Source organism: Adiantum capillus-veneris, chromosome 22 (assembly GCF_014529385.1).
Source record: "Adiantum capillus-veneris isolate H3 chromosome 22, ASM1452938v2, whole genome shotgun sequence".
Classification (NCBI taxonomy): Eukaryota; Viridiplantae; Streptophyta; class Polypodiopsida; order Polypodiales; family Pteridaceae; genus Adiantum; species Adiantum capillus-veneris.
The window spans coordinates 17801542-17815814 of NC_140952.1; the positions used below are offsets into that span (position 1 = coordinate 17801542).

Consider the following 14273-nt stretch of genomic DNA (forward strand, 5'->3'; position numbering starts at 1 on the left):
GCTGATGGATAAGAAGCATTAGGTGGGGCAGCCGCTCTCTTGGCCCTAACCAAGTTAGGCACATATCCCACAATGAGTGCATTCCAAGAGACGACATCCTACACAGGAAGCTTCTCGAGCACTTTTAAATGCACAACAAAACGGCAAATGTCCTGGCCCTTGAGCGCACTCCCCAATGCCCACATGCCTAAAGACTATCACGCATCGTCGCGCATGCGAATTAGCACCGAAATATGATTAACCGAGTTAGGCATATCCCACAATCAGTGCATTCCAAGAGACGACATCCTACACAGGAAGCTTCTCAAGCACTTTTTGTGCTTTCCGAAATGCACAACATTTGGCATGAGAGAGAGAGAGAGAGAGAGAGATAGATAGATAGATAGATAGTTCTATTATCGTCCTAGGAGGTCAAATATGACCTATGGGACCAAATGAACATGTCACGTGGTGTGAGTGGAGTTCATAAGTGACTCTCGATGCTCAAAAATGGCTGAAATGAGCGTCGCAATAGAGAGTCCACATCGCGGTTGGGAGAGGAAGGTATGTAGGGAGAGATCATGGCTGAATATATGGGGAAAAGAGGACCTAATGTGGTCAAAAGCTGAGCACTCAAGTAGTGTGTGGTACTCACTCTCTCGCACTTGACGAGGGCATAAGGTGCAAAGTCGATGACACTCCTCGCCAGTGCCCCAACGTCCTGTCTCGCAGCGTAGAGAATGGGAGCTAAGACGAATGGAGGCAATGGTGCGGATCGCACTCAACGGGATGGGCTCAAGGATGTAGGAATGGGTTCGGCTACCTCGTTCCGAGAAGAAGAGAGATTTGTAGTTTGGGGCAACGTGTGTGGTGTAATGGTTGAAGCGAGAACCTCCGGATTTCTCCCAAGCCGTGATACATTGGCGTTGTAAGAAGGCCTCATTAACTTGGGAGTCGATCGACGCATCCTTGACCAAGTGACATGCATTCCATCTTCCAAACCATTTCTTGATATCAAGCATCCACCCCGAACTTAGTATTTTGCTCTTGCATGTCTTTTGAACCATTTGACTTGCTTCATATGCGATTCTAGGAAGTCGATGCAAAGGGCTACGTTGTGTCTTACGCATGTACTCCACAACCCTTTGCATGCCCAAGACCTCAATGGGAAGCAATCCGGACTCAAGAAGTAAGAGCATGTAGGGTGTTTGTGTCTTGACTTGGAGAAAGTTGGTGAGAAAACGCTTTTGGACATTCTCAAACTCTTTCCAAGTAGACTTCCCGATGCTTCCACCCCACACCTCCACTCCATAAAGAAGCACCGGTGTCACCAATGTGTCAAAGAGGTACTTTTTGAGAGCCCAACACTTGATCTCTCCTGCATTGCACATGTTCTCAAATGCATAATAGGCCCTCTTTCCGGCTTCCAAGCGACGCATTGCACAATCCTTCCATTTATGATTGGATGGAACCTCAAGGCCAAGGTACTTGAAGTGATCTACCACTTCAAGTTTCTCATTGTTATATACAATGCATGGATTTTCATCATTGAGGGTCTTTACAAGCATAACCTTGGTTTTGGATCCATTCACGATCAGCCCGCTATGTAGGCAAAAGCGTTCCAAGACACTCATAAGCTTTTGTGCATCTTCTAATGTATGTGCCAAGAGCACTACATCATCGGCATAAAGCAAAAGCATGATCACCGCATTTCCAATCTTAACCTCTTCTATGCCTTCTTGCTGCATAAAGTCAAGAACCATGCATTCCAATTCATCAATGAGTAGCCCAAAGAGGGTTGGGGAAAGTGGGCATCCTTGTTTGACACCAATAGTGCTTGCAAAAAATTCTGAAATTCCATCTTCCATACGTAATCGACATATCACTTTTTGGTAGATGCGAAAGACTGCATGCATAAATTCTCTCGGCACTTGAAGGCTTTGCATACGTCTCCAAAGATTTCCTCGCGGTACCATGTCAAAAGCTTTCTTGAAATCCACAAAGCAACAATACAACTTTTTTCCTTTTAATCGAGACGCTTCCATAAGAACTCGAAGAGTGACAAGGTGATCAATAGTGCTATGATGCTTTCGAAAACCTGCTTGGCCAAGTGCACGTTTGCCATTCTTTTCAGCCCATTCACTTATCTTCATCTCCATGATACATCCAAATAACTTTGCCATTAAAGAACCAACCATTATAGTGCGATAGTTGTTCACATTGTTTACATCTCCTCCTTTGTGCAAAGGTTTGATCCAATTTGCACTCCAATCATGAGGCATGCCATACTGAAGTGCAAGGTTAAACATATCGCATATCCAATATCGTGTTTTCTTGCTTGTCCATTTAATCATTTCAGCCTTGACACCTTGAAGGTCACTTGCCTTACGAGTAGCAAGTTTCTCAAGCGCGCGGCATACATCTTCAATGGTAAAGAAGGGAGACATAAACGGAAGGGAGCTACAACACTCCATCTTATCAACATTGGGTTGCTCATAGAGATTCTTACAATGCATATACATATCCTCAAGAGTCAAGTCACCAAAGCTCTCAACGCGCTTGCCTTTTAGATTTTTCCAAAACTTGCCACATGCATGTGCTTTCTCTTGTGCTAAAAGAAATTGTTTTTCGACTTCCCACCTTCTCCTCTTCTTTTGAACAAGTGCTTTGTATGTGTGTGAACATTCCAAGTAAACTTCCTTGTCTTTGATTGCATCCAATCTTAGCAAGTGTTTTCGGGCTTGACTACATTCCATGTCAAACCATTTCTTCTTGGCGCTACCCTTCTTAGACCTTTTGCAAGACATGTGTTTCACCGAAAAGCATTCCTTCGCACAAGAGAAAATTACTTCTTTGAAAACTTTCCACTTGCATTCTAATGTTGGGCTCTCTTGATGCTCTATCATGCTTAACATTTGGTCCACCATATCAGCATATATAAGTGCTCGTTTGAAGTCTAGACGTAGGTACAAATGATTCACATCATGATTGGAGGCTACATGCTCGGGCCGTTTACCACACTTGAGGTCAATACATAACATCCTATGATCCGATTCCGGATTCCATTCACCAAGTGTAAAGCTTTGTATGCATTCTAGAGTGGCTTCCGAGAACAACATATAGTCAATCACGCTAGCACCGTTGTGCTTTCTACATGTAAAGTCATTGGTGCCTTGCCATAGAGATACACCATTTGCAATGAGCATTCCGGTACTATTGCACATATGTAGAAGTGACTTTCCATAGTGATCCACTTCTTTTGCATCATTAGAACTTCAATTATACATGTATGAGTCATCCATTCTTCTTGAGACATGCGGCATGTCTACTTGTTGTGTGTCGTGTTGTAACATATTTGTGCGAGCATTCATGTCTCCAAAAACAATGACTTCACCTTGATCCTTGTAATGAGCAATGTCTTCCTCTAGTTCAACAAATGGCTGATCTCTATCCATATTCAAGCAAGCATAAAAGTTGGAGTCATAGTGAGGAATGTAGCAACCGGCCACAAACATGACTTGACCATTTGGTGGGCTGATTTTCAGCCATAAGTAGCGTTTATACTTATCTTCTTTGACAATGGAAACATCTTTCAAACCCTTTTTGGTCATACATGCTACGCCTCCTTGGCCTCTTCGTTGCTTTGCATTTTTGGCCCACATCAAAGAATGCACATCGTATTTGTCAAATCCAAGAATTCGTTGCGCATCATGCTCCCATGTTTCGACAAGAAGTATCACATCGGAGTCATTGGTAAGCTCATCAATGCCAATTCCCGCATTCCATGGATACCCGTTACAATTCCAAAAGCTTATTCGCAAGTGTGAGTTGGTCTCATAGATCATGTGTCCCTATTTTTTGGGTGGACTTGCATCCTCCTTAAGTGGCGGAGAGAGAGAGAGAGAGAGAGAGAGAGAGAGCCTTTTCAATGAGCTTAATCAATGAGCTCTGATAATGGTGGGGCTCGCAGAGCTAGAAAAAAACCTAGGTTTGATGTAATCCCACATGACAAAAACAATCTACTGACGGGGAAGAACTAGGCTTGAAGCCAAGAAACACGTGGCTAACTCAGTTTCAAAAGCCAGGAGGAGGAGGAATTGAGTCATTGCTCATTATCGACGGATCAACAGACAAATAAACAGGGCGGGAGAGGAGCTTATATGCGCTATTTTGCATTGATATGGAGCTGTGATGATGGTGGGGCTCGCAGAGCTAGAATTTTCCCTTAGCACATTCAAGGAAAGGAATTTTGTATGTTTAAAAAAATAATTTTTTCCGAATCTTGAACCCTAGCATTTCATAAAGCACTTCATAAAGCACAAAAAGTGCTTTGAATGAGCTTAAGCAATGAGCTCTGATCCCACTTACAAATTTTGGTATTTACCTTTAAATTTAAATTTGAACTTGAGAAAACCTACAACCTGTAGAGAAATTTAGTGCTTGAATTCTAGCATTGCCTTGGTCAACATGTATGCCAAATGCCATGCACTTCATTAAGCACAAAAGGTGCTTTCAATGAGCTTATTCTATGGGATGTCGTCTCTTGGAGTGCACTCATTGTGGGATATGCCTACACATGAGTAAGGGAGAGACGAAGAGAGAGAGAGAGAGAGAGAGAGAGAGAGAGGAGAGAGAGAGAGAGAGAGAGAGAGGGATGGAGCTCATGGACAAGAAGCATTAGGTGGGGCAGCCGCTCTCTTGGCCCTAAACAAGTTAGGCATATCCCACAATCAGTGCATTCCAAGAGACCATCCTACACAGGAAGCTTCTCAAGCACTTTTTTTGCTTTCTGAAATGCACAACTTTTGGCATGAGAGAGAGAGAGAGAGAGAGAGAGAGAGAGAGAGAGAGAGCCTTTGTGTGTGTGTGTGTGTGTGTCTGTGCGGAAGCCCGCTCGATTTTACATTATGCCCATAGGAAGGTCAACAACCTTTTGCTATGGCCATAGGATGCACACAGGCTTTGGCTATTGCCACCTTGCGCCATAGAGAGGGAGGTATAGAGAGGTGGATAGGGGAAAAATAGAGAGAGAAAAAAACATGTATAACCCGGTGGTAAATATATATCTTATTCTTACAGTAATGGAGCACGTGCTTACCTTTGGAGGAGATTCGTCAGAGGTGATATTTTCTACACGAGAGAGAGACCCAGGCAACAATTTACGAAATGCCAAGCGTGTTGCCCGAGGCGGGGATGGACCTACAAAGAAGCAAATTGTAGATGGATTAGGTATCATCCACATAGTATGCTCCAAAATTCAAGCCTCATGTGAGAGAGCGGAGGCATCACAGGTTTCCTATAGAGAGAGCATTCACTAGTTGAGCCATTCACAATATGAGCAAGGGGTTTATCTTCATCGTCTAGAGGAGCAGATGTAGCTACAGATCAATGGTATTTTGCAGCAGCAGAGCTCAGTGCAAGGACAACTTTCTCGCATAGAAAGCAACCAGGCAAAAATCATGAGTCTCTTGGAGAGGTCCCTTCTTGACAAGGATAGCATGGATTTCAAAAGCATTGTGCCTGAATTACAAAGCACTAGCAACAAATTGACCGTCGTAGCAGTACAACATACTACAGGTGTCTCCGAAGTTAGATCTATCTCAAACAAGCTCCATGCATTGGTAACGACCCATTGGCCCAAGAAGGGGATTAATGCCGTTGGAGATGTTCCATCCAGCTCAAAGCAGGGCAACCCTTGCAAGAAGTGAATTATGTAATCGATAGTAATACTCACTTCTTTCTCATTTATAGGCTTAGCGGATCTATATTTTGGTGGCTTTGGGGATATTGACTACATTTTGGGGGAGGCTTATGTATGTAGTGGATACCAATTTGCTCACAACTCTTGGTTGTCTTCTTTGGATACTACATTCTCAGAGGATCTCAAAAAAACATACTCGCTTCTTTCCCATTTATAGGCTTAGCGGATCTATATTTTGGTGGCTTTGGGGATATTGACTACATCTTGGTGGAGGGTGGAGGCTTATGTATGTAGTGGATACCAATTTACTCACGACTCTTGGTTGTCTTCTTTGGATACTACATTCTCAGAGGATCCCCCCCCCCCCCCCCCCCCCCCCCCCCCCCCCCCCCCCCCCCCCCCCCCCCCCCCCCCCCCCTCTCGCCCTCTCTCCCTCTCTCTCAAGTTATGCTGCAATGAATCTCTCTCTCTCTCTCTCTCTCTCTCTCTCTCTCTCTTCAAGTCATGTTGTAGTGAATCTCTCTCTCCCTCTCTCTCTCTCTCTCTCTCTCTCTCTCTCTCTCTCTCTCTCTCTCTCTCTCTCTCACACACACACACACACACACACACACACACAAAGTATTCTAGGTGTGTGCAATGTCTGACTTCTTTCTAGGTATGAAAAATGTGAAGCACTTCATAAAGCACAAAAAGTGGAAGAGAGCTTCCTATATAGGATGCCGTCTCTTTGAATGCATTGATTGCTACATTCTCAGAGGATCTCCATAATTGTAGTATTTTTGTTGGCACTGTGTCTTTTGAGTCACACCTCCCGTTCCCCGCCCCCCCTTGCCCTCTCTCTCTCTCTCTCTCTCTCTCTCTCTCTCTCTCTCTCTCTCTCTCAAGTTATGTTGCAGTGAATCTCTCTCTCTCTCTCTCTCTCTCTCTCTCTCACACACACACACACACACACACACACAAAGTATTCTAGGTGTGTGCAATGTCTGACTTCTTTCTAGCTATGACAAATGTGAAGCACTTCATAAAGCACAAAAAGTGGGAGAGACCTTCCTATATAGGAGGCCGTCTCTTTGAATGCATTGATTGCCATATATGCCCAATTTGGGTAGGGTCAAGAAGCTGTGGTCTATTTTTGGCAGATGCAAAGTGAGAGTGTCTCTCCCAATGCAATCACATGCACACCATTGCCGATGTGGTATTTGCTTTTGATTGCGTAAACGGAATGTACACAACAATTCAAGCCTCAATAACTCTACCAACTCAAATGGGGACCTGTCACCATGGTAACTCTTCATAATGAAGCACCTCGGGGCTAATTTGGATGCACCTTTGAATCCGTCTTGATGTGGGTTGCCAATGGCCAATAATGGGTTGACCAATAATAAGTTAACTTGGCACATCTGCATCGACTGTGAGAATCCGAATGACGTGCAGACTGGCATGTTGTAACCATAGTGGAAAGAATGTACCACATTGTTCCCAATGCTGGAGTTTTGTACTATTTGCGTATGTTACTCAACATGTGCAAAGGATGTAAGTCTTTTGAGGATATTAGAACCTTCAATGGACAAGTATATGACACATTTAAAGAAACATGTAATGCACGAGGATTACTGCAAGTTGATGATGAATGGTTTCTTTGTTTGGAAGAAGCTTCTTTTCAACAAACAGGGAAACAATTGCGCCTACTGTTTGTAGTCATTTTGGTTTTTTGTGATCCAATACATCCTGGTGCATTGTGGAATCGCTTCTATAAGAAGCTTTCTGAGGACCATGTATATCATATGAGGGTTCGCACAAATGATGCGAATATCTGTGAACACATGGCTCAAAACCAAGCTTTATCAAACTTAGAGACAATGCTTCAACACTATGGAAAGAGACTCTCGGATTATTCTGGAATGCCCCAGGTGGATCACACACTGCAAACTATGAGTGAGCATGGAGTGCTTGCTGAAGAGTTCATGTATAATAGAGAGGAACAAAGAGTATTGTCTGCTCGAATGGAATCATCTTTCAATGTTGGGCAAAGGGAAGCTTACAATCGGGTTTTACAAGCAACTGGCATGATCAGAGGGACTATTTTTTTCTTGGATGGGCCAGGTGGAACGGGAAAGACTTATCTCTACAATGCATTGCTCTCTCGGATACGTGGAGAGTCCAAAGTTGCTTTGGCATGTGCATCGTCCGGGATTGCAGCACAACTTCTCAACAACGGAAGGACTGCACACTCTAGATTCAAGATCCCTATTGATATAGCTTCTGAGTCCACATGTAACATTAAAGTAAACAGCCAGCTTGCTGAGCTGTTGCAAATGAGTTCACTGATCATATGGGATGAAGCCCCCATGGCTCATAGACATGCTTTTGAGGCTCTTCATAAGACACTAAGAGATGTCATGAAAAATGACATGTTGTTTGGTGGAAAGGTTCTCCTCCTTGGTGGTGATTTCAGACAGATATTACCTGTTGTGCGTAAAGGGGGAAGAGAAGACATTGTCAATGCATCTTTGTGCCACTCATACATTTGGCAACGTACAGAAATCATGCATCTAACACAGAATATGCTAGTGGTCAATGGTTTTAGTAATGTTATTGAAAGAGAGTTTGTGCAGTGGACACTTGATATTGGTAATGGCCATGTTTGTGATGGGGGCATACTTGATAATGTGGCTTTGCCGGCCTACATGATGCTACCACAAAATAATTTGCAAGCATTGGTTGCTTGCATATATAGAGACCTTGAAACACAGACTTGCCATGCAACCTTTTTCAAGGATAGAGCAATTTTGGCTCCACGGAACAAGGAGGTGGATGCTATAAACAATTTGGGCTTGCAGCAATTTCCTGGTACTTATAAGGAATATGTCAGTGCAGACTTAGTGTGTGAATCAGATTGTGAAGGCATTTTATTCACAAGTGAGTTTGTAAATAGTTTAGATCTTGGGGGAGGTTTTCCACCGCATGTTTTACAATTGAAACAGAATGCTCCAGTTATGTTGCTTCGCAATTTGGATCCAAGAAGTGGTCTTTGTAATGGGACACGCTTGATTTGTAAGCAATTCCATAGCAAAGTGATTGAAGCAGAAATCATTACAGGGTCACATGCAGGAAATGCAGTGTTCATTCCAAGGATTGATTTTCTCATGGGATCTAGAGAAGATCTCCCTTTTGATTTGAGACGTCGCCAATTTTCCCTACGTTGTGCTTTTGGGATGACAATCAACAAGGCGCAAGGCCAAACATTGGAAGTTCTTGGATTGTATCTCCCAACACCTGTTTTCACCCATGGTCAACTGATGTGGCAATGTCTCGCGTGAGATCCTCTTCTGCCATCAAGGTTGTGGTTGATGATAGTCACTTAACAAGCGTTAGTAGACATGGAGATCAAAGAACATACACTTCTAACATTGTCTACAAAGAGGTGTTGCAATTGACCTCCCCCCTGCCACCCCCTTGCCATGGGGGTTTAACGTGGTTGGATATGTTTCATCCAATAAAAAAGCACGGTGACTCTCACAACTATTTCTTTGTCATTTATAAGCTTAGTATATCTTCTTATGAAACATGGTGTATTAGTTGAAACAATTGACTAAGATTTATTAGTGCTGAGAGATTTATATTCATGTGCTTTTTGATGAATTTCTAATCCTTTATGTATATGTATATGTATGAATGAAGATGGATCCTAACGCCTCTGTGACTTATACACTAGGGAGACGACCTCGACACGTCCGAGGTAAAATATTATATATGTGTGTTTGTGACATTTTGATACTTTAAAGAATTTAAATCTCACAGTCAACGATTATGTATTAGATCCACCATTATGGAGGGGTCCAATCACAGCCATGCAGGTGATTCATCTACTCGAGGACTTGGATGTAGCAAGGTAACAATGTTGATGTTGATATAGTAAAGTAATAGCTTTTGTGTATCAAAATATCTATCTATATTAATAGCTTTTTGTTTGGCTATAGATCACAATATTACCCAGAATTCTTGATGGTGGGTATATATCATGCTTCATATGATCCGAGCTTGCTGTGCTACATTCAAGTTGCTATTCAGAGAGGATTCAGAACACGTGTCACCATTGCAAATTTGGCAGAACCCGTCCAATTAATGCTATTTTTGGTCAAAATCTTAGTCTCGGTGTTTGGTTCCTACATGTTTTTGTGTTAGGATCTCTTCCTCCAGTGATTGGTAGATGTGTTTTACATCGTGGGCCATGGGTGGTTCGATACCGCAGCAGGGCATGTCGTAGGCTACACTTTTGAGCGTATAAATCTTAAGTCTCTATGGATGTTATATTTTTTGGCATGGAAAATATCACTTACTCTATATATGTTGGTGCAAAGTTAGTTTGAAAATATGTTGTGATGACTTTTGCAAAGATTCAAATGTTGTCCATCTTATAAATTTCAAACACATACAATACCTCTCTCTCTCTCTCTCTCTCTCTCTCTCTCTCTCTCTCTTTGTTGTCCATGTACTGGGCTCTCTCTCTCTTACATGGACAACAAAGAGAGAAAGAGAGAGAGCCCAGTACATGGACAACAAAGAGAGAGAGAGAGAGAGAGAGAGAGAGAGAGAGAGAGAGAGAGAGAGAATCCACCCAGTATGTAGACAAAGAAAAATGCTCGAAAAACACCAAGGTTTAGTGTAATCCCACCTACAAATTTTGGGATTTACCTCTGCATTTTACATTTGAAGGAGGACTGATGAAAGAGTGCCCTATAGCCTTGATGACTGCGAGAGAGAGAGAGAGAGAGAGAGAGAGAGAGAGAGAGAGAGAGAGAGAGAGAGAGAGAGAGAGAGAGAGAGAGAGAGAGAGAGAGAGAGAGAGAGTAAGTAAATGTTCATCTCTTTTTATGAGATTTGCCAAGAGCAAAGAGCTTGAGGGTAATAGAGGCCATGCCGCCGCTGAAGGCGGCGCCGTTTTACTAGTATGACTTAGAAATGTTCCTTAATGTATGTAGATCACTTTTGGTGTGTTTGGTTTCAAAATTTCTTTAGAAGAATCTTGTTGTTTAATAGATCGCTTTTTATCGTGAGTAGCACATGTTGGCATGTGGCATCTCATCTTGAAAGTTCTGTAGTTGTATTGAGTGAAGGCAAGATTGCAACTTCAAAAACGGCCTTGATTTTTAAGCGCAAGCAATTAAACAGCTAGGACTTATGGAAATTTCTGAGCTTTCTACCTAGATTGATTAATTATGCTGCCCAAATTTTCGTTCGATGAAAATATAACTGGGATTTGCATTTTTGACATGAAATTTACATTACAAATTGGGATATGTGTGCACTAGACAGGATGAATAATTTGCATGGGAGTCAGTGTTCGGGAAAAATGTGTCTCGACTTAATATTGTGCCGTTTTCAATTTCTGAAATGCCGGTTGAGCACAAGGGGAAAAGGAGAAATTCCACCCCAAAATAGAGAAAAATAGTGTATAAAACCTAAAAAAGTAACCTAATTTTTAAATTTTCCTCCTGGCAAATTCAAGGAAAGACATTTTGTATGTTTGGGGAAATGATTTTTCCCGAACACAATGGGAGTTTATTGATGTGAGGGGGTAGGTAATGAATACAAGGGGACAATAAAGAAATCGCACCACAATCAATCCCTCAAATTGAAGTTGACAATGATCTTGTTTTTAGGAGCTCACTTTTTTTTTGCGGGACAACTTACATTCTTTTTACCCATAAAAAATTAGGAATAATAGTCCAAACGGATAGAAATGTGAGCTACCTTGCAAAAAATACACTAGATTAGCCTAACAAATGTAAAATATCTAAAATTAGAACTGCAAGGGTGGCCGTCAAAACTCGATTGTGGGTCTAGACTCCAACCACTATGCTCTTGTGGGTCTAGATTCCAACAACTATGCTCTTGTGGATTTGTAAGTCAACTTCCTGATTTAGCTAGATAAGGCCGTGGTCACGCGAGGCTTAGTTACCCGTAAGCTTGGCGAGCGTCTGACAGGAGTGCAGAGTGAAGACCGGGAGCAGCAAGTAGAGAAAGGGAGAGCCGGGCACAGGCAAGAGAGAGAAACTCAATGCGAAGATGTGGCGACCGGAATTGTTTTTGCAACTATGCCTTTTTAGGCATAGTTGAGCTACTAACTAAGCAAGTCAAAAGCTGCAGTGTGTCAGAGCTTGTGACAGAAACTAAGCTTCGCGTGACCATAGCCTAAGCACGAGCAAAGACACTTTTTGGGCAATGGCAAATGCCACAGTCCACTACGTGCAAAAATAAAAGGGATGTAGGAGTTTGCGCCACATCAACCATGTTTGTGCTGTTTATTCAAAAGCGTGTATTGAAGGGGGAGAGAAAGCAAAAGCATAAACGTTTTGATTCTTGGAAGTTGGCCTTATTACACATTGTGGGGAGTCTATAGGACCTAGGTGGGCGCTCTCTCTCTCTCTCTCTCACACACACACACACAGCATAAGCCAAAGTGCACATGCTTTGACACGCTGCATCTTCTCACTTATTTTGATGTAAGTTTTTGCTTGTACCAAGAAATTTGGAATGCTCTCTTCGAGGTCAAGATCAAGCAAGGCAATGGCAAAGACACTAAGACTAAGAGGAACAAAGAGGCATGCATCCAATGCACCCATGGCCAATTACAAACCATCAAACTAGGCGACACAACATCCCCCCATGCAAACTAGGCACCCATGATGTAGGTCTCCCTACCACTTCATGCAAAACATGGATGACATGAGCTAATACTATGCCACCCTCATAGCCAGTTGTCTCACTATTCAACAGATCTTCATTGCTAGACAGCTATTTCACTCGTTTTAAGCATGCTCTATTGCATTTTTTGCAATTTGGTGAAAGTCATAGCTAAAGAAAAAGAGGGCTTTGCCATCACCCTTGTCTCGACTCTAAATTGAGCTACACATATCTTGAAGCCAAAATCCCCTTTCATTATATCAAGACTACACTGAAGTTGTTTTTCTTTTTTTGGTTGTGTGTGTGTGTGTTTGGTTGGGGTCTCACTCCAATAAGAGTGCGTGATGATTATAATGTATATTGACATAAGATAGTGTTATAAGCCTGCTCTGTTCGTTGGGAGGTTGCGCCAGCTCTGGCGATCGCGCACCGAGGGGAGGGGCCTCATAGGCGGGCCATCTAGGGGCCGCATACTCACAATGCTTGGGCGTTCGACGGATCTGCACGTCGGACACGCTAGCTATGGAAGCTCGGCCTGTGGTCGATGGACAGGGGTGGTCCATGGAGTGGGCCCCCGGCTGCTCTTTCTTGCATGGTCAGTGGTCTGCTCTCTCAGATGTGGCTCTATTTTTGTGCCAAGGGTGCGGTGGCAATCCTACTCCTACCTGGAGTTAATCTGCTCGCCATGGAGGGTTTGAGATGGGAAAGCTGGAATCTGGTTGGCTGTTGTGGGAGGTGTTCGAAGGCAACTTGGTGGCTCGGCGACAAGAGGTACAGGGTGGGAGGCTACTGCTTCTTGGTGGCATCGTCGGGTCTGTCGACTGAAGGTGCAAGGCTCTACCTGGAAATCCTGTTCGGTTGGTGCGATGCTGTACTTTTGGTCTCGGCTGTGCCCGGGTGGTGGATGCTATGCGGCTTCGGCCCCGTTTGGTGATGGAGCTTCCAGGCTCCCCCCATGTAATATCTTCTCTTCGTGTGATGTCGACTCCTGGTTGTTTAGGGTATGCTAAGGGTCATCTTGAGGGAGGTTCCGGTTGGGGGTGGCAACCCTACTAGTGTCTATGGCATCTTCAAGATGTGCTTTGTAGCTTGGTATGCTGATTTAGTCTGTCTCCTTGCTGGTGATGGTGGTGTATGGGTTGTATATTGGGTAAGGGCTCCTGTGTTGGGTATGTTGATGGATTCCATGGCTTGGTATGAGCATGGACTGTATTGTAATGTTTGGTTTTTCTTTTTTTAAAAGAAAAACTCACAATTGTGAGTGGATTGTATTGAGCAACCCAAAAAATTACAAGACCCCGCCTCCACATCCTTGATACACAAAGCCCATGCTCTTGTCATTCTGAGATCTTTTATTTACCGATGGCCAAGATTTTCCCCCATCCTAGGCATTCCATCTGCTGACAACAAGGCACAAGTAGTCCTAGACCAATCCTCCGAGTGATGCTTTCTAATATGGGCATTGTAATTTTTGGTTTTAATTCAATCTACTCACAGATTGTGAGTTTAACAAAAAAAAAAAAGAGCGAGTGATGATTGAAGTAAAAGACCATATACATAACCCCTAGATGCTCTAAATGAGCCATGGAGGCACCAAAAAGAATACCATGTTCACTGGCTTGAGAAGGAGCCACCCCAACATTAATGGAGAGCATCCCAAAATTATAGTAACACACATTGTTTTTTTTTTTTGCAAAACCCACAATAGGTGGGTGAATAGATTAGATAACCCAAAAAGAATACATGATAGTTCGTGCTCGCCACGAGTCACTACCAGTACCAAGAATACACATGTTAAACAAGAACCACCCAACATAAGAAGGCAACACCTACCAAATAATGTTGCATAAGGGGGGACCTCCTGCATGATCACCTTGCACAAGGACTTCGCCATCAACTATTGTGG

General features: G+C 43.1%; 1 protein-coding gene across 1 annotated transcript; it reads left to right on the forward strand.

Moving 5' to 3' along the window:
• Positions 1-7143: 7143 nt before the first annotated feature.
• On the forward strand, positions 7144-9000 carry LOC147428976 (uncharacterized). Its single transcript, XM_086494963.1, has one exon. The coding sequence runs from the start codon at positions 7144-7146 to the stop codon at positions 8998-9000; it is 1857 nt and encodes a 618-aa protein (XP_086351089.1).
• The last annotated feature ends 5273 nt before the right edge of the window (positions 9001-14273 follow it).